Raw genomic sequence first — 18,974 nt, 5'->3', positions numbered from 1 at the left:
TCCTGGCTACATCTTCCTCTCCATCTGCCTGCCTGGCTCTTGTTTCATAAAAGCACTTGGTGGACTTTAAAAGCCCCACTGTGTGCACCCCAAGATCACGAACCGTGCTTCTTGCAGTGCCCTGGTCCAGCTACTACATCCCTCTGCACCAGGCTTCTGTGGAAGTGGGTGGCCCTGGGGACTGACGTGGCCCCACGGCTTGCTCATGTGGACAGCCCTGTGTGTGTGTGTGTGTGTGTGGAGGGGAGGGGTGCACACAGGTGTGCTGACACACACACCACACCCACCCCTGGGGGAGAACATGTTTTCGGCTGGTTGGGTGGAGGACGGGGTCAGTTTTCTTGTGTTGACCAGTGGTAGTGGTTTGAGGTGATGCCCTGAGTGTTTGTGTACTCTGGATTCTGGCATGGCCCTCCTGTTCAAGGTCACCTGCTGGATCCTGTGATGGGGAGACCCAGGGCACTGCCTTGGACCTGGCCTGGAACCTGACCTTGAACCTGACCTTGAACCTGACCTGCAGCCTGAGAGGCATCTCTTAGGCTGAACTCACACTTTGGGGGGGTGTGTTTGTTACACAGCGGGATCACGGCGATAGCTGACGGAGGCACGGATGGGTGCCCAGGATTCCCTCCGGACAGCAGACAACGAGAGAATGCAGACCTGGGTTGGCGGCAGTGTGATGCAGGAAGTCTCAGGTTCTTTATTGGCATAAATAGTTCAGACATTGGATTCTCACTAAACATTGCACTAAACACAAGAAACGGTAGGCCTGCCGGCTCAGAGGCTCACAAAGTGTCCAACAGCCCGAGTTAGAAAGACTTTTTGAGAAGTTAGTAGAAAACGTTATAAATGATTCTGTACAAATATACACGGTGGACCCTCCTCCATCCGGCCTCCTTCCCCGGACAGCATCGGAATCCAACATTCCTTCCCAGCAGTGAGACGTGGGCAGCGAGTGACAGAGACAGAGACCAGACGGACAGAGTCCAGAGGGAAAGAGAGGGGAAGGAGTGGCCCGGGGGACAGCGAGAGACCAACCTCATCCACCGGCTCCTCTGGGACGGGCGGCCGGACACAGAGAAGACAGCGCCGTGGGGTCAGTCCCCTGGCTCTGTGCGGCGCCATCTCTTTGATATATATGTATAATATTTATAGGGCTCTAGGTACTTGGCGATAGAAAAAGGTGACAGCGTCATTTACACAGAAAGCCTTTTTACAATTGAGGATGTTGCCTAAGGTCCACGACGTCGAGAGCCACCAGCCCAGAGAGTCGTGCGGTCAGTCCGTGGAGTGGACCCCAGGGCAAGGACAAAGGTCCGGGGGAGAGAGACTCTGGAGGCCTGGGTGGGGACACTGACCACCCGACTTTGGGAGGGTCTCAGCCCCACACGGTCACAGGCCAGGCTGCTCAGCTCCGTGCCCCTGTGACCCCCCTGGGCCTCCCCCTCGGGGCCTGGAGGAAGAAGGTCCTGCTTCTACGAGGACCGTGGTGGGCAGGGGCTCGCGGGGCTCGACAGGGACTCTCCGGCTCCTTAGGATGGAGCCTTAGGGATGCTTAGCCCCAGGACAGCTGGGGACGGTCTGAACTCCAGCCTCTAGGGACACAGGGGACACCCCCTTCCTCTCTGGTCCAGTCCCCTGTCTTTTCAGGAATGCCCCCAGGAGGTGGAGTTCTGGGGGGGGGAGTTCAGTTGGGAGATAGAGAAGCCACACTTATTGAGCACCTACTGTGTGCCAGGTATTGTGTGACGCAACTGACAGTGACGATTTCATTCACCGCCCTGAGCCACCTCGGGATCAGCCAGGGCTGCAGCAAGGACACCCAGGAATACCAGGAAAGAATCGCTGCTGCTGTCAGCGAGACCGTGAGCCACAGCAGGGACCGTCTCGAGAGCCGTGTGTGAGTCAAAACCAAGCAGGTGAACGCACAACCACACTCACCCTGGGAGTCCCAGAGTCAGCAGAAGTACTGTGTTTTCTGTCCTCCGAGCCCTGCGGGTGTTCACAGCAACCGAGGATGCACTATCCCACCGACAGTGATGGTGCATCCTCCTCCACCCTGTATTACAGACCTAGCTTGTGGCCCACTAGGACCCCAGGGTCTTCTTCAGCCACCTCTCTAACAACCCATCACAACTGGAATGTGTATCTGGGGGCCTTTTGTGAAGGGTCTTTCCTCGGGTGCCTTTCCACGTTCACGCACGTTCTCGATCTCAACCCTTCAGTGGCCTTAAACTGTTCAGGGAAGAGGCCACAGGGAGACTGCTGGGGGAGGCTTTCGGGTGTGGCAAGTCAGATCTTTGGGCCTCGAAGAAATCAGACCCAAGAGGAGGCCAAGGAGGAGCAGAAGCAAAGACAGAGAAGAAAAATGCTTCAGAGAGAAGAGTAGAGACGACCCAGGTGCAGCAGAGATGCCCGAGGACAGCGGAACCCAGTGCTGGGACACAGAAGAGCCGGAACTCACCCTCCACGGTGCGGGGGCAGGCGGCAGCAGACAGGGCCAGACTGCAGCAAGCACAGACCATGCTTGGACATCCCCCGGCCCGATACTGAGGTAATAGCAAGGCCCAGGAGAGAATCAAGGTCTCAACGTCTGAGCCAAGAGCACTTTCTAGCTGGGGTAAGGCAGGGAAGGGCAGGCAGGTGCCCGCAGGCAGCTTCAGCCCCCGGTAAACCATGGTCTTGCCTCTGAGCCTGTGCATAGGCTGTTCCTCCTTCCTGGCACACTGTTCCCTACTCCCCACTCCCACTCTACTTAAATTTCAAGACGCTGTTCAGAAGTCTCCTCCTCCAAAAAGCCTTCCTTGAGGGCTCTTAATTGGGGCTGGGGGCTCCCAGGGACCCCTCAGGCTCAGAACTCTTCCTACTCTCCCACCGGACCCCAGGACACCCAAGGCAGAGGCCACTTTCCACCCCCGTTTTTTCCCCAGAAGCCCAGGAGGCCCTTGGTCAACATTCATCGAGTGACTACATGACATGACGTCCTGGGGGACCAAGGGAGGAGGGCTCTGGGCTCTGGGGAGGATTTAGGGAGCGGGGCTGGGGATCCCAGGCTTGGGAAATAGGCGGTCGCTTTCCCCAGCAGCTCCCCAGGAGGTATTTACCATCCACGATGGGCCAAGGTGGATGCCCCGGGGGTCCTAGGGGGCAAGGGCGGGCGGCAGTGGGGGGTGCAGCTGGACCAGCTTGGAAGTGGGAGGGGCGGGGGGTGGTGGTCCCGTGTCCCACTTGGGCTTAGCCTCTGAGCTCTGAGGCTTGTGACATTAATTCCCGATGGTCAGGGGAGGAGTGTTTTGGAAGTGGGTAGGGGGACAACGACCTGCAGCATCCTGGTCCACTGCAGCTTGTGGTCCACTAGGACCCCAGAAGACAATTCCCCGGGGTGGGAAGAGAAATGACGGCTGCGGGGGGGGGGGGGGGCGGGGCTGGGGGGATGCGGCAGGTCTTGGCCACGCCCCTCCCGCCTCTGTCCTGGGCCCGGGGCAGGGAGGCGGGTGGGGACGTTGAGCCCCTCCTATCTACACTGCAGCTCCCGAGCGCTTGCTTGAACTCACACCGGCTCCTGTGTATCCATTTTAAAAGTTATTAGAGTGGTCATGTTTGCAGCACAGAAAAATCAGCAGAGGAAACTGGGGCGGTTAGAGACCAGCGCCCGGCCTTCACGGTCCAGGGAGCGGCCAAGGCCAAGCCCTGGCAGGGCCGCGAGGGGCGACTGGACCCAGCCGCCTTCTAGAAGGTGCGTGGCGCCCAGGGGTCCCAATTCCCCAAGCGACGTGCCAAGCCTTAGTTAGCTCTTTGCAATGCCCAGGGGCCCTTCCGTCCACTCGCCCATCCTGGGACCCCCTGGCTTCCAGGGTTGGGGCAGGAGGACCTAAGGGTGTCCACATCCACCACCCGCCCACCAGGGACCAGGTCCATCATGACGGGTCGTGGCGGTCATCTGGCCCCGGGTCTTCTCCACAGTAGCGGGGACCAGACGGGCAGCGCCAGGAAAGGATCTCAACACTGGGGGTGGGCAGGGGTCGCCTTTCTGGGGAAGGCAAAGGGGACATTCCTGAGAATCTTGAGTCACCCAGAAAGCAGCTCAAGGAGGGCCTGTGGGGCCCAAAGTTCTAGGACACAGGGAGGAGGCCCTGGTGCTTCAAAAAAGGGTTTTTTTGGTACTGGACCTTGAAGCCAGGGACACTTGACCACTGAGCTACATCCTCAGCCTTTTTCACTTATTTTGTTGATTCAGGGTCTTGCTAAATTGTTTAGGGTCTTGCTCAGTTGCTGAGGCTGGCCTCCAGCTTCAATCCTCCTGCCTCAGCCTCCCGAGTTCCTGGGCTCACCACTCCCCCGCCCCACAGCTTCACTGGAGCTTTTAAAACCTGTCACCCGGCCTGGCCACCCCGGGGGCCTCCTCCTGGGCCCGAGTCCCTCTGTCTGGCTCTGTTTTTTCCCATGGAGGCTTCTGCCGGCTGCTTCTGGGTTGGAATCCTACAGTGTTGTGCCAAAGCACACCCTCGGGCAACGTCTGGAGACATTCTTCTGGATGTCACTGGGGGTGGGGTGGGGGTGGTGGCAGTGCCCTGGCATCTAACGGAGAGGACAGAGGATGCTCTCACATCGCCCACCACAGCGCCCACCATAAAGAACACTCTGGGCCCTGTGTTGACCCCCGCAGGGTGAGAAACCTTGGCTTAGAAAGATCATCCTCCCCTCCCTCCCTCCCTGTTTAGATCTCGACTGATGTCACCTCCTCCCAAAGACCTTTGCCAATAACTCTCCGTAGTCGAGCTCACCCCGAGTTTCTGCCCCCCTGTGAGTTTTCCTCCCCCCAGACCCTTGTGAGCCGCAAACGTGTACCTTTGTGGTTGACACTTCCTTGTCTTTCTTAGGCTCTGAACTTCAGAATGGGGGAGGCTTTGCATTGCTCATCACCAAATGTTCAGGGCAAAGGTAGTAGGTGCTCAATAAACCACCCACTGAGTGAAAGAAAATAGTCTGGGAGTTCCATGCGAACCTGGGCCACGGGCATCCAGGTGGGATGCAAAGGCCCTGCTCCCACCTGGACCAGCTGGGTAGGGGGTAGTAAGGGGAGAAAGGAAACAAAGAGGCAGTTTGCGGAACGTACTCTTGGCCACCAAGCCGGTGTTAGGGGCAGAGCTCAGGTTTGGAGCTGGTGGTCCACTAGGACCCCAGAAGACACCTGCTTGAAAACTTAATTCTGAAACTTCCATATAGAGGAGATTCCTCTTCCTCACAGTTCTAGAGGACATTTCCCGGCTCCCCAGATGCCAGACAGAACTATGGAACTTTTGCAAACTGATTTGATACAGAGCCATCTTCCTGGTCCCCTGCCCACCACCATGCACACACGGCCATCTTTCTCGGTGCCCCCCTCATGTCGGCCCTCCCAGCCCAGCTGTTAGATAGCTGGGGGTGAGGTTCCCTTGCAGGGAAACCATCACAGAGCGTAAGTGATTCCTTCCAAGCAGCAGGCAGATGATCAGATAGCATCAGACACTAGGGCCTAGGCACAAAATCCTTCCTCCTGCACCCTCCAAGTTCCCTGAGTGAAACTTCTGTAGGCCCTGACACACGGTCTATCAATGACAACCGGAATCCTGGGCTTCTGGATATTTCTGAGTTTAAACCAACCTCTGCCTATTCCAAGGGAGCTGACTCCGGGGAATTCTTACCTTCTTTCTCTGGGCCTCCAGTCCTGCGCCTGTGACAGGAAGGGAAGCCTGCAGTCAGGGACAGTCTCGCATGTCCACCTCTAATGCTCTGTGGCTGCATCTGGGATCGGCAGGCTGAGGTGCTGGGACTGACTAGCAATGTCTGCAGAGGGGACCGGAGCTGGCAGTGGAGACAGATGTGCTACCTATTTGCCCTCTTTGGATAGATCTGCATCTCTTTAGATATTTTAGATATAGATCTGTCTGGATCTTGGTCTCAGTGGCCTGATTGGATTAAAGCCCAGTGGCTGATCCTCCTAAGGAGGTAAAAAATCCCACATTATTTTCACCTTGGTCTTGGAGCCACGGTATGTTGGGAAAGTCACCAACACACAGCAGGCTGGGACCCTGTTGGAAGACACCGTTGGCCAGAGCTTTCCCTTGGGGGCGTCCCTGAGCAGGGAACCTGGACCGACCACCAGCAGGCCTAGGCGGGGGGGTGTGTGCGGATGGAGGCCAGCTTCAAGCGTTTTGGGCCCAGCTGTTCAGAGAAGCCCTGAAGGGGAGTCCCTGGGGGCCCTGAGCACCCCATCTCAGGCCAGCTTCCTGGTTCGTCACTCACAGTGCCAGCCTCATGTGCGGCTGGGACTAGATGGGCTGCCATGCCTGGCCCGAGTCCTGGCCGTCTGTAAATGCCCGGGGGTCAGCTGCTTTCTTTCATTGGTCAGAACACTTGGCTCCTGAGGACCAGCTCAGTCATCCAGCTGAACTTCCAAAGGCCCATCGAGTTGGGGATTCAGAAACCATCCCAGAGAGACTTGGGCACACCTCCCCTGGGTCTTTTAGGTCACAAGCACACAATAGTGTCCACGAACCCCACAAGTCCTACACCGGGAAGCAGGTTGCTTATAAGCATTTCCCACGCACACTCGCCCCGGGACCCTTCCCATAATGCAGCGTCCATCCCGTCTTGCGTTGGATTCAAGGGGCATGGGACACTCGGGGTCTCATGCCCACCGTCTGCAGCCCTGGCAAGGCCCACTTCCCCCAGCTCAGTCCTCAGTGGGGGAGGGGGTCCTCCAACCCTGAAAGACGCACCCTTTACAGCCTGGGAAGGAAGGCCCTTCCCCCCCCCGAGAGGGAAGGCCACTCACTGGTCAGCCCCCAGGAAAGCCACACGAGGATGCCCAGCAGGAGGGGAGAGTTGGGCGGGCTGGCGGGTGCTGGGGCAGCTGGGAGGAATCTGCCAACTCTGATGCACTTCCCTGGCTATCCGGGCACTGCCGGCCACCTAGCAGCCCAGGGACACAGTGGACACTTCTGCCCCTGCTGTCCCCTTCACCGTTTCCCCTCAACCTCCCCCTCTTGGCTCACTGGGGACTGCCACATCCCCGTGGGCCCCAGGGCATGCATCTCTCGCAGAAGTGTGTCCTTGGGGACACATGAACTCCGAGACTCACTCTGAAATGTGGGCACCACCCCATCCTGGGTGGGTTTATGTTCCTATCACATCAGCCATCAAAACGGGGACACGGGGACGAGGGAGGCCGCCTCCCCCTGCCCCCCGGGACCAACATGGGGATTCCCCGGGCTGGGCACATAGTAAGTGCTCAGTGAACAGGACTCTGCCTCCTGGGGACACCTGACTCACGGGGCGCTTCACAAGTGACGTTTCATAAGCCTGGTGAACACGTCCGGGGTCCCACGTGGCCTCCACAGTGCAGCCTGGAATTCCAACACCTCCAGGCTCCGCCCACTCCTGGCTGTCGCCCAGCCGCTGTCCCTCCCTGCGCTCTGGACGTGCTTATCGAGTACCAGGCTCACGCCCACTGCCTCTCGTTCCCCGGCCGCGCAGGTCAGGAGGGTGTCGTGAGATGTTACGATTCCTTTGATATTTTCCCCCCAATTAAAAAATAAATCAATGAAACAGAAGAGCCGTTTGGTCCTCAGGCCGAAGCTTGTCACCTCAGCTCTAGATGTCTCAAGATAGCGAGGGCCCAGAGATCAGAGTGTCTTGGAGGATCAGCGACAGGTGGGAGGAGGGTTATGGAAGGTTGGGGGCGTCTGGGTTTCTGTGCTTGTGTTTGGGGGGCACGATGTGGGGACACGGGGTAGCACAGGGAGAGAGGAGATGCAGGCTCCCTGGACACAGAGTCCTGTTACCCACATAGGTAAAGAAAGGGCGTCCATAGGCTGAGCCCAGGTGGACGTGGAGGACAGGAGGGGGACATGGCGACATGGAATTCTTTTCTTTGACCCCTAATAGGGAAAACCAGGACCAGGGAGACCTAAGTGGCAATTTAGTTTCTGGTTTGGCTCTGGGGATGGGGCCACTGGGGGATGTCCCTACAGGAGATCAAGAGGATCATTTGTCGTGTGAGGAGTGGGTGGGAGTTAGCAGGCCACTGCGTGCCCTTCAACAGAAGCCCAGCAGTGTCTCTCTGAAGGTCCAGGCCCCCGGGGGGACCTTCCCCCTGCAGAGTGGTCCACACGGGAAGCCTGAACAGAGAGGGGTTTGCTGAATGTGAGGCACAGACGGAAGCAACTTGCTGTTGAGCTGGTGACTCGTGTCACCTGCAGGGAGAGGCGCGCACACACACATACACACACACACAGAGGCTCCCCTTCACGGGGTGGGTCCTATAGAACCAGACGCAGGACAGGCTAGCCGCTAAAACGGGCAAGTACAAAGTCTCTCTCCTCTTCCACCCTCAAAGGACGAATGACCATGTTCTCCCCCCAGGTGTCCCTCAGCAAACAGACCGGGGCCGTGGGAAAGGAGGGGCCCGATTCTCCCCGGATTTAAACAAGTAAGGGCTGGGGCTGGGGTGGGGGTCAGGGAACGCTGGAAGCCTGGAGCCAGCGTTCAGTTCTGACTGCAGCGGAGATCTCGGCAGGTGGGGACGGAGGAGGAAAGAGTGAGAAGTCAAGAAGAGGTGACGTGGGACCAAGGAACAGACCCAAGGAGCTCTAATCCCCGAGGCTAAGAAGCCCCAGAGGGGCAGGGGGGTGGGTGGAGGGCTGGGCCTTCTCCCTGGATCTCCCAGGTCCTGTCCTAACTCCCAACAGGGGCTCAGGGTCACATGGAGAGTCACCCTTGGGAGACCCCGCTGGGCCTTGACAAGGGTGGTGGTCGGCTATTTTGGTTAATTCTGGAAGCAGGAGAGTCCGGGGCAGCAGGGGGCAGCTCTGGGGGGCATTTCAACTTTGGGGGCTCTGGACCCCGGCTGCCTCCTTCCTTCCTCGTTTCCTCTTTGGGCACAAAGTGCAGGGGAAATCTGGAGTCTGTGCACTGACAAGTCCGGGTGGGGATTGAGGAGAGGCAGGGGCTGGATGGCAGGCACTCGGTAGGTCGCTGGGCACAGCCTGGGTGGTCCACCCAGGCCAGGGACTCGGGGGCTCCACAGAGGGGACTGTTGGAAGGGGGGCATCTTCAGACAAGAGCTCTGGGTGTCTTGCAAGTGCGTGTGAAATGCCCCCAAGACAAGCAATCACCAGGCCAAGAGCCACCAGGACGGATGTCCCCAGAACAGGAATGTCCACTTAGGAATGGCCCCGGGTGGGGTTTTGAGTCTCCTGGTCCCAGGCAGGTGGGGATGTGGCAAGGCAAGGCAAGGAGGCCCTTGGGGAGCGCAGGGGACCCCCCTGGGCCCAGTTCTGGGGAAGCACAAGGTCGCCCTGTTCTTCCCGGAGCCGACTTGCCCTGGAGCGTGCAGCGGTCTGGGGCCACCCAGGTGGGCAAGGTCCCCGTGCATGTGGCTGGATTCTGGATGTTAGCTCAGATCAGGTTTTGAAGTCTGGGTCTCCCTCCCTGGGAGGGCGATGTGTGGATGCGGGAGGAGCTGTGAGATCACCAAGCTGGGCAGTGGCCAGGGGGTCCAGAGGGACCGTGGGCCGGCCCTGGGCGCCCTGCAGCTGCTCTGCTACCTCTGCTGCTGCTCTTTGTGGAGACAGATTTCCCTTTAGTGCCAGGTCAGATCCATGGGGTCGGGGCTTTGGGGACATTACCCAGAGGCTCTCCTCTCCCTTGCTCTGGGGGAAGTCCAGGCCTTGAGCAAGGGGAGGGATGGCAAGAGGGGACGTTGAGTGAGCACAAATAGGCAAGGGACCCTGGCTCCTAACAGGAGGCCACTCAGGGACTGCCCAGGCTGGAGTGGAAGGGAAGGATTTTTATAAAAGGGCTCCCTCCCCGCTGCCCCAAGGAGACGTATTAAGGGGTGGAACAGCCGGAGAAGCTCCTCCCAGACAGGACACCCCGAAACCCACCCCACACGCGCCCCAGAGACCATCACTGTGGGTGGGCCAGCTGCCCAAGAGTAAGGGAGAGGAATGTGCTAGAACACCCCCCATCCTAGTTCTTGGGGCCTAGACTTCAGGGGGTGTCATGAGCCCTAAGGACACCCCCACACACACATAATCCAGGGAGTCACTGTGCCTTCCAAATGGCCAGTGAGATGAGATAGGATGACCCTCTCCCAGGGCAGGGGACAAAGGCAGGACGGGGCTCGAAAGACACGCAGGACTGTCGCGGCACACGTGGCAGCTGCGTCCAGAGGTGCCATGCACCGTGCCAGGCTTGGGTTGGGGCCTCTGAACTAGATGTTTCCAAGGGAATGGGCTTGGCCACCCCTGCCCTGCCCCACCCTGGCCCTGCACAGTGGCCTTGACCCAGCTGGGGCTGCTCTTCCCCAAAGCAGCGGGGCTCCAGGCGGAGCAGTCGGGCTGCTCTCGTGGGGCCAGCAGAGCGGGCCTCGTGTGCGCACGCGCGGCACTGACCAGTCAACGTCCTGCCTGGCGGGCGGGGTCTCCTGCCGGCCCCCCGCAGCCCAGGGTCTCCACCTTCAGCCTGGAGTTGTCCTCGCCACACTGTCCCCTGGGCCCCACTCATCAATCCCGTCACCCCGGCTGATCAGGTGGGTCCTGACTCGGGGGTCCCCGCCCCTGCCCGAGCAGAGGGGCGCACGTCTGGGGTGCAGGGCGGCCACGGTGCAGTCGTGCGGCGCTCCGAAGCCGGACGGTGGGGACCCTCTGGTGGTGAGCTTCTGGCCTCCCGAGCTGGCAGGGGCGGAGCAGGGAGGGAGAGGTGGCTCAGGAGCTGAGGCAGCCCAGCGTGGTCCCATTGTCCCAGGGTCACAGCCTGGAGTGGGGAGAGAAGCCCAGTGAACGGTGACATGGATACAGCAACGGCAGAGGGCCAGGGGTGTCGACGTGAGATGCCCCTGTCCCCTCTGAGAAATGTGAAAGGCACTCTTACCAACGGGGGACCTACCATGCGCTGGGCTCCGTGCCAAGTGCCACACATATCTGACCTCATTGAAACCTGAGAGCAGCCTGCAGTGTAGGCACAGCGTAGCCCTTTCATGGGTGAAAACTGAGGCCCAGAGAGGTTATGTGTTTTGTTCAAAGGATGCACAGCCAGGAAGGAGAGGGACAGGATATGAACTTGGAATGCTCCCGCTGGAGCCTGCAGCCTCTGGACTAGGGATGATTGTCACGGGCTGGGGGGAGGGTCCCCTAGGGCTGAAGACCCAGGCAAGGGTGTGAGTCCAGTATCCACACTATGGACGCCAGTGATACACAGAGACTATATCACCCACAGCAGCCAAAGCACCTCAGTTCCGTTGTCCAGCACCTGCCTCTCCACTCATGGACTGGCACCTGGCCCCTGATGGACACTGAAGGTCCCCTGCCTCCTCTTCTTACAGAGTTTATGTCCCGCTGTCCAGTTGAGCTCCTGCCCTCTCCTTCCTGACCTCTAGGAGAATAGCGTCACTGAGCGATGACCCAAATGACCCCAGAGTTTTGTAGCACCAGCTTCTCCTGGGTCCATCCCAGGGCTGCGAGCCCAGAGCCTAAGTGGCCTGAGTTGGGCAGGAGTTGGGCTGGAGGCTGCCTCCTCCTCCTGCCTTCCCCCTCAGATCCAGTTGGTGCTGAATCCTGTCAGGCCACCAGAGTAGGCTCACGGTCCCTCCTGGCACACAAGGACCATCACCATATTGGGGACACCTGCTCCCTGGGACTCACCGTGCCTCAGCGCAGGACCTCATTGTACCCCAAGGCATTCCTGCCAAAGGGTTGCACGGCCCTCATTTTTCAGATTTGAAATGAGCTCAGAGAGACCCAGTGACCTGCTCAGGGACACACAGCAATCAAGCAGAGGAGTGAGCATTCTAATCTAAGCCCTCCATAGTGTGGAGGGAGGAACTTCTAACTGCCAGGGAGGAAGGCTGAGCCCCTGGAGGAAGAGGAGACTCTGCCCACTAGGCTCAGCAAGCTCAGGGTCAGGATGACTGGAGGAGGGTCTAAGTCCAACCCCTGGGACCTTGAGGATCTTCAGGGGGGGCTCGGGCAGCTGCTCTGCCATACCTGTGGGTGCAGGTGGGGATTTGTGAAGTGCACCTGCGTATACTCATCCACATGTGTCCTCCAGTGTCACGGATGTGACTACCACACGTGTGTGTCTGAGTGTGCCTGTGTGTGCAGGAATGTCCTTGTGTGTGGATGTCCGTGTGTCTACGTCTGAGTGCATGTGTATGAGTGTGCAGAGGCATGTAAGGTAGTGTCCCCAGGTCTGGGGACCTGCATGTGTACAACCAAGTGTGCCTGGGAGCATCTGGCAGAGCAGCGACAAGCAGGGGCCTGTCTGCCTGTCACCTGGAGAGCTCAGTCATGGAGGCTGGAGCGGAGACCCCCCCCCCAGGCTCCTGATCTCACCTAGGGCTATGGGCCTGCAGCCAGGAACAAGGGAGGGATGGAGGGACGTGGCCTGGCATGTCACCAGGAGGAAGTAGGGCCTGAGGAAAGGGAGAAGTTGAGAGACTCCCTGTCTTTTCTTATGCCACAGAGACCGCGTGATGGGCCAGGCTGCTGGGCCAGGAGGATGTCCGTCAAATCGGTCCTGGTGGAGGGTCCCTGAGCACATAACGGGGGGCTTGGTGGACCTGAGGCGCCACCTCGCCCCGGGGGGCTCCACTCAATGGGCATCAGCCTTCACTGGGGATCAAAAAGCGGCGAGTTGTGTGCCACAGGCCAACTCTGACCTGGACCCCAGGGGACCCCCCAAACCTGTGGGCAGGGCGGCTGCATGCGCTGGGGGTGAAGTTGGGGAGGGGGAGAAAGGTGACGGGGGCCGGAAGGCAGGGCAGTGGAGAGAGGCTGAAAGAGAAACCCACTCTGCAGACTTCCAGAAATGTCCGGGATGAGACAGGCGGCGATTGCGCTTTGGCAGCTTCTCCAGCATGTCCATGAGCTTGGTGAAGGTGGGCCTTTCCTCCTGCTCGAAGGCCCAGCAGAAAAGAAGAATGTCCTAAAAGAAACCAGTGAGTGGTCATTGATCGCAAGTTGTGATTTCTTTATTCGTCCTTGAGCCCTCAGTGACTCTTTCCCTTTGTCTACCCACCTCCATATCCCTACATCCTTCCCTCCCTCCAGCCACCCCCTACCATCCGTCCATCCACCATCCATCCACCATCCATCCATCCATCATCCATCCATCCATCCACCCATCCACCCACCATCCACCCATCCATCCATCCACCATCCGTCCATCCACCATCCATCCATCCACCATCCATCCACCATCCATCCATCCACCATCTATTCATCCACCATCCGTCCACCATCCATCCACCATCCATCCATCCATCCATCATCCATCCATCCACCATCCATCCATCCACCATCTATCCATCCACCATTTGTCCACCATCCATCCACCATCCGTCCACCATCCATCCATCCATCCATCCACCATCCATCCATCCACCATCCATCCACATCCATCCATCCACCATCTATCCATCCACCATCCATCCATCCACCATCCATCCACCATCCATCCATTCACCATCCATCTATCCACCATCCATCCACCATCCGTCCATCCACCATCCATCTATCCACCATCCATCCATCCACCATCCATCCATCCATCCACCATCTATCCATCCACCATCCATCCACCATCCATCCATCCATCCACCATCCGTCCATCCACCATCCGTCCACCCACCATCCGTCCATACACCATCCGTCCATCCACCATCCGTCCATCCACCATCCGTCCATCCACCATCTATCCATCCATCCATCCATCCATCCACCATCCATCCATCCATCCATCCATCCACCATCCATCCACCACCTATCTACCTACCATCCATCCATCTACCATCCATCCACCATCTATCCATCCACCATCCATCCATCCACCATCCGTCCATCCACCATCCGTCCATCCACCATCCATCCACCATCCATCATCACCATCCACCCATCCACCATCCATCCACCATCCATCATCACCATCCATCCATTCACCATCCATCCACCCACCATCCGTCCACCATCTGTCCATCCACCATCCATCTATCCACCATCCATCCATCCACCATCCATCCATCCATGAACCCATCCATCCATCCATGTACCCATCTATCTATCCATCCACCCATCAATGTGTATATCCATCCATCTACCCACTATCCACCACCCACCCATCCATCCATCCATCCTTCCATGTATCCATCACCTATCCCTGTATCCATCCATCACCCACCCACCCTTGTATCTATTAGCCACCCATCCACGTCAGTTCCCTTCCCTCCTTCTTTATCTACCACCCATCCATTCTCCATCCCACCTGCTCTGAGGCCATATAACACACTAGGTAGGCTCTATGCTAGAAGGTTTGGGATACATCAGCATCAACAATACTCCCTGAGGAATTTCTTGGCATTTTCCTCAAAACTGAGGGACAGAAGGGAATCCTAAAGTCTGCAGCCCCATCCCAATAATATAAGAACCCTTCAAAGCCACAGAGGAGAAACATGACTATTTATGGTCTCCTTATCCAAGAAAGGAAGGAAACCTGGAGGCAGGTAATCCTGACAGACGTACCAGGTAATTACTGCTCCCCTGAATCATCTGCCTCTGATCAAAAGAGAGGAGTCTTCCTGCTGTGTTTAAGAGGAAGATTATTCATTTATAACCAGGGCTCTCTGTTCCTCTATATCTTGTTCTGAGTTGGATAATGCCTTAAAATTATTAGGCAGATGCACATAAAAGTAACACCAATAATATTTATGATATCTTAATGAAGATGTTTTGAAAATAACAGAATGAGAGGATTCGTTGGGGCTCTCTGACTCCACAATCCATCGGTAGGAAAAACCTAAGCAGGTGTTACTACGCCCCTGGTGGCAGGCACCTGAAATTGCAGGCATAGTGCCGGGGCATTGCTTGCTGAACTCCAAACCAAACTTAAGAAGGTTGCAGGTTTTTTTTGTTTTTGTTTTGTTTTGTTTATTTTTTGGTCACCCCAAGGAAAGCATTTGTAGCCTTCACATGCAGGAAAAAGAAAACCCAGGATTGTGTCTGCATCTCCCTTGTGCCCCAGACCTGGAATACTCTGGGACCAACTTACCGAGATTTCTTTTCCCATGCCAATCTGGCTGAGGCTGGGCTTCATGCCTGTGCCCATCTGCCATATTATTGCCTCGGCTGGTTGGGTCTTGAAAGGCCACTCCCTGGCATGGAGTTCGTACCAGATCGTGCTGTTGGCAGACAGGTTAGAGGGGTGCTGATGTGGTTCAGCACGCTGACCCTGCACCCTCCTCACCAATGCCCACCCACCCCGTCCTCCTGGCTGACCACTCCTTTCTCCAATTTCTTCGTCCTGGGGGTGGCATCGTGCCCCCTGGGACCCACGTCAAGCTCTCTCCATCATACTTATTTGGGGATACTCTCTGTGATGCCTGAATTAAAATGAACCAAAGCGAAGAAGCTGAATAGTTTGCTAGATACGGTGCGGATCTCTGACCCTGCATCTGTAGTTCTAGGAAGCCACTGCAGGTGAATGATTGGGGACATCCATTCCCTAACCAGGATGTTCTCCATGACACTGTAGATAATACCAAAAATATGAGAACACAATTCCCAGTAAGAGAATTTGGTTGTCTGTGTCATGGTAAATCCACACAGTGAAATGGAAGATTATGTTGTGATGAGAACATTTCAAAGAAATTTTGCTGACATTAAAAAAAAAGAAATGCTCCACAGATTTTTTCTAAGTTTAAAAAGCAGGACACAAGACTGTACATAGGGTCTGAGGTTATTTTTTTTAAAAATCATTATATGCACAAAAGACTAAGATATAACAGTGAAATGTGAACAGGGGCTAACTCTAGACCGTCAGAGTTTTCTTCTTTTATACTTGAGTTTTCTAAGTATGAGCCATTCTTTACAACGATGGAAAGACTAAGAGGAGGAAAACAGGTTTGCAAATCCGACTGATGGGATTCGCGAAATGATACGGGGAGGTGACTTCAGCCCCCAGCACAGGTGTTCTTAGGTGCCAAAAGAGAATCGTGATGAAAGTGGGAGAACTTTTATCTGAGATGCTGAGCAGTGGAGGAGTTTGATGCTACAGTTATCCGGGGAGGCTTACTGTGTCATCATCTGCTTTATAAATCACGACGTTGTAACGAGCAGAGAAAAACTTGCTTAAGGTTCAGAGAGGTTGTGTGCCTTATCCAGGACCACACAGCCCATCAGAGGGGCAGCTAGGTGTTGAACCCCGTCCAGTGGACTCAGAGCATGCTGTACTGGGAAGCTTGTACTCCATCCCACTCAAAAGCCCTTTGTCATCAGGGAAGTGAGGATTTGGGGGTACAACCTTGTAGCTGATGGTCGGAGCTTGGGGAAGGAGGTACAAATGGATTGTGGGAGAGGGGAGGGTTCCCTTTGGGGGCTCTTCCCTGTCCTGGGTGCCTTCTAGATGTTTTCTCATTCAGTCCTTAGAACTCCGCAGTGGGTTTTGTTATCCTTGATTGACAGGGGAGGGAAGCCGGGCTTTGGCTGGCAACATCACTCTCAAGCCCACTGGGGCTGCAGGGCTAAAGCTCCAGCCGTGGCCACAGGTGTGCATCCCAGCTCCTGCAATGATTGACAGAAGGCCAAGCACCGAGCCATCTGGGGGCCTCAGTTTTCTCACCTGCCAATTGGGAAGAACGTGGTCCCTAGGATATAAATCACAATGGCAGGAGACGGCATGCGCACACAGAAAAGCTTAATGCAGCGCTCAACCCACTTTTAAAAGTTCAGTGTTGCTCTCAGTCATCCCTGAGCACAAGGCTCCCGAGCAACAGGATGCTCCTAATTGGCAGGAACCCAAGAGCGCCAGGTCCTTCGCAATTCAGCAGTGTCAGAAATAAAACCCTCATTAAAACTTCCTTTCAAACCTAACTTTAAGAGAAATTCACTTGCAGAAAAAAAGAATTGCTCAAGATGAAAATTCCAGTGGAAAACCAATTACTTACTCGGGTACATTTTGTTAATTGCTTTTTTTTTTTTCCCCCAGTGCTAAATGTACACTAAAATATACCAACTTAATTACTGCAATTTGGTTTCAGATAACAATATCTAACTAGATAAATATTTGGGCATTAACTAATCAAGGCGAGTGACAGCCTTTAATGGGGCCCAAGTGACAGATGTTGAGAATCCTGGTCTCCTCAAAAACCGCGCATCAGGGTGGATGAGGAGGGGGCGGTGAGGGTGCTTTGCCAAGGGAGACTGTCTCTCTGTCAAGTCTCAGCAAAACCGAAACATCTACAGGCCTGCGATGTGCCCAGACCCTTCCCCAGCGTGGCCCCCAGCCCTTGGGTCCACGCCATGGACAAGACCAAGCAAAGATGAGCCACACCCCAACCCCAAGAGAGGATTTTGAATGTTTCTATCACAAAGCAATTAAAGAATGACAAGTGATAACTGTTTAAGGCGAAGGACATGGTAATTATCCTGATTTGATCATGACACAAGTATCCAGGTATTTAAATGCTACATTGTACCCCATAAATACATGCAATGATTCTGCACCAATTGTACCTAAGATAAAACTTTTAAAATAGAATACAAAGGAGGTGCTACTATGTAATCTCTGAGACTAGGTCCCAGAGGTCACTCAGGTTCCCAGCCACCATGCTATTAGCTCACTGAGGCACGTGAGGTGAGGGAGGAGCTGAGGCCTCCCCCTGACAGCCATGTGAGTGGCCACCTGGGAAATAGCTCCTGAGTCCCCCCCAGCCTTCCGAGGAGACCCAGCCCTAGCACTGGCACCTTGTGACAAACCAAGGACAACTCAGAGTCATTCAGGGAACCTCCCTCAAATCCCTGACCTAAGAAACTGGAGATGAGAGATTTGTCCTGTGTTGCTCAGTTTGGGGGAAATTTGTTACACAGCAATCCATAACAGATACAACCCTGAATCTTACATCAGCAGCATCTGATGCTGTCCTAGCACACTGTCGGTATTCGGTACATAGTTTTTGAATGAGTGAATGGGTTGGGTAACTAGTTATGGCCACATAACACCCCACTCAGATCCCCCCAGGGGCACTCAGATCCAGCCACCATGCCCCCCCCCACAGGTGCCCTTGGCCCTTGCAAATGCCTCAAAGGAAGTCTAGGGGAGTGACCTCTGCCCAGGCGGTGGCTCCTGATGGCCCCGGGGGGCCACCTACCCGAGTGCAAAGACGTCCGAGTGCTTGGAGAAGGGGAGCTTGTCCTCCTCTGTGTCGGGGGACAGCTGGCGGATGATCTCCGGTGCCAGGTGGCACAGCCAGCCGTTCTGGATGCGCAGTTTGTCTTCTCGCCTGGAGAAGCGAAGCACAGAGTGAGCTCAGCTTTACAGCCCAGAGGACCAGTCCCCCCACCCCTGACCTGAGTCCCCAGAGCCAGCTCTTCTGGTTTTTTTCTTTGCTTCCCTCCTGTGGACACCGCCTGATCCTCCACGGGAGGCTGAGACCCAGGGGAAGGTGCAGGAAGAGAGGTAAAGGGAGCGCGACCGAGAGAGAACTCAGCCTCCAGACCATCGCTGGGTCTCCTCGGGGGGACCCGGGCTTGGCTGGATCCCAAGCTGCAGCCGCGGGAACCCAGCCAAGCTGAGGGTTCGCTGGGCCTCAGCCCGCTGGGGCGTTTGGTCAGCGGCTTAGCACAGGTGTGCCACACCAGGACCCCGGCCACTGTCCCCGCCTGCAGCCTCATGCTAGGAGGAGACTGGCCCGTAAGTGACGGACTGCTTATGTGGCCAGGTGATACCAACACCTCTGTTCTCATTTAGGGGTTCTCAACCTTGGCATGATTGGCACTTAGGTCTGGAGAGCTCTTTGTCACAGGCTGTCCTCTGTAGTGTGGCAGCACAGCTGTCCCCCACGCCCCCTGTTGAGACAACTAAAAACATCTCCAGACATTGCCAAAGGGCCCCTGGGTATGGGGCACGTCGGCCCTGGTGAGAGTCACTGTTCTTATCTA

The 18,974-nt window shown here is 56.3% G+C and overlaps 1 protein-coding gene across 1 annotated transcript in view; it reads right to left on the bottom strand.

The window, feature by feature from the left end:
- Positions 1–7,601: 7,601 nt before the first annotated feature.
- The window catches only part of Ksr2 (kinase suppressor of ras 2), a 357,219-nt gene continuing 345,846 nt past the window's right edge, over positions 7,602–18,974 (bottom strand). The window contains exons 17-20 of the mRNA XM_058579886.1: positions 18,185–18,316; positions 15,088–15,217; positions 12,836–12,969; positions 7,602–10,800 (exon numbers count right to left, since the gene is read on the bottom strand). Coding sequence (XP_058435869.1) covers positions 10,794–10,800; positions 12,836–12,969; positions 15,088–15,217; positions 18,185–18,316 — 403 coding nt within the window. The 3' untranslated portion in view covers positions 7,602–10,793. The remainder of the gene's footprint in view (positions 10,801–12,835; positions 12,970–15,087; positions 15,218–18,184; positions 18,317–18,974) is intronic.

This window comes from Marmota monax, unplaced genomic scaffold (genome assembly GCF_021218885.2).
Source record: "Marmota monax isolate L192 unplaced genomic scaffold, Marmota_monax_Labrador192_F-V1.1 WCK01_AAM20220418_F8-fsc00092, whole genome shotgun sequence".
NCBI classification, from domain to species: Eukaryota; Metazoa; Chordata; class Mammalia; order Rodentia; family Sciuridae; genus Marmota; species Marmota monax.
This window is presented reverse-complemented; position numbering and strand designations above follow the sequence as displayed.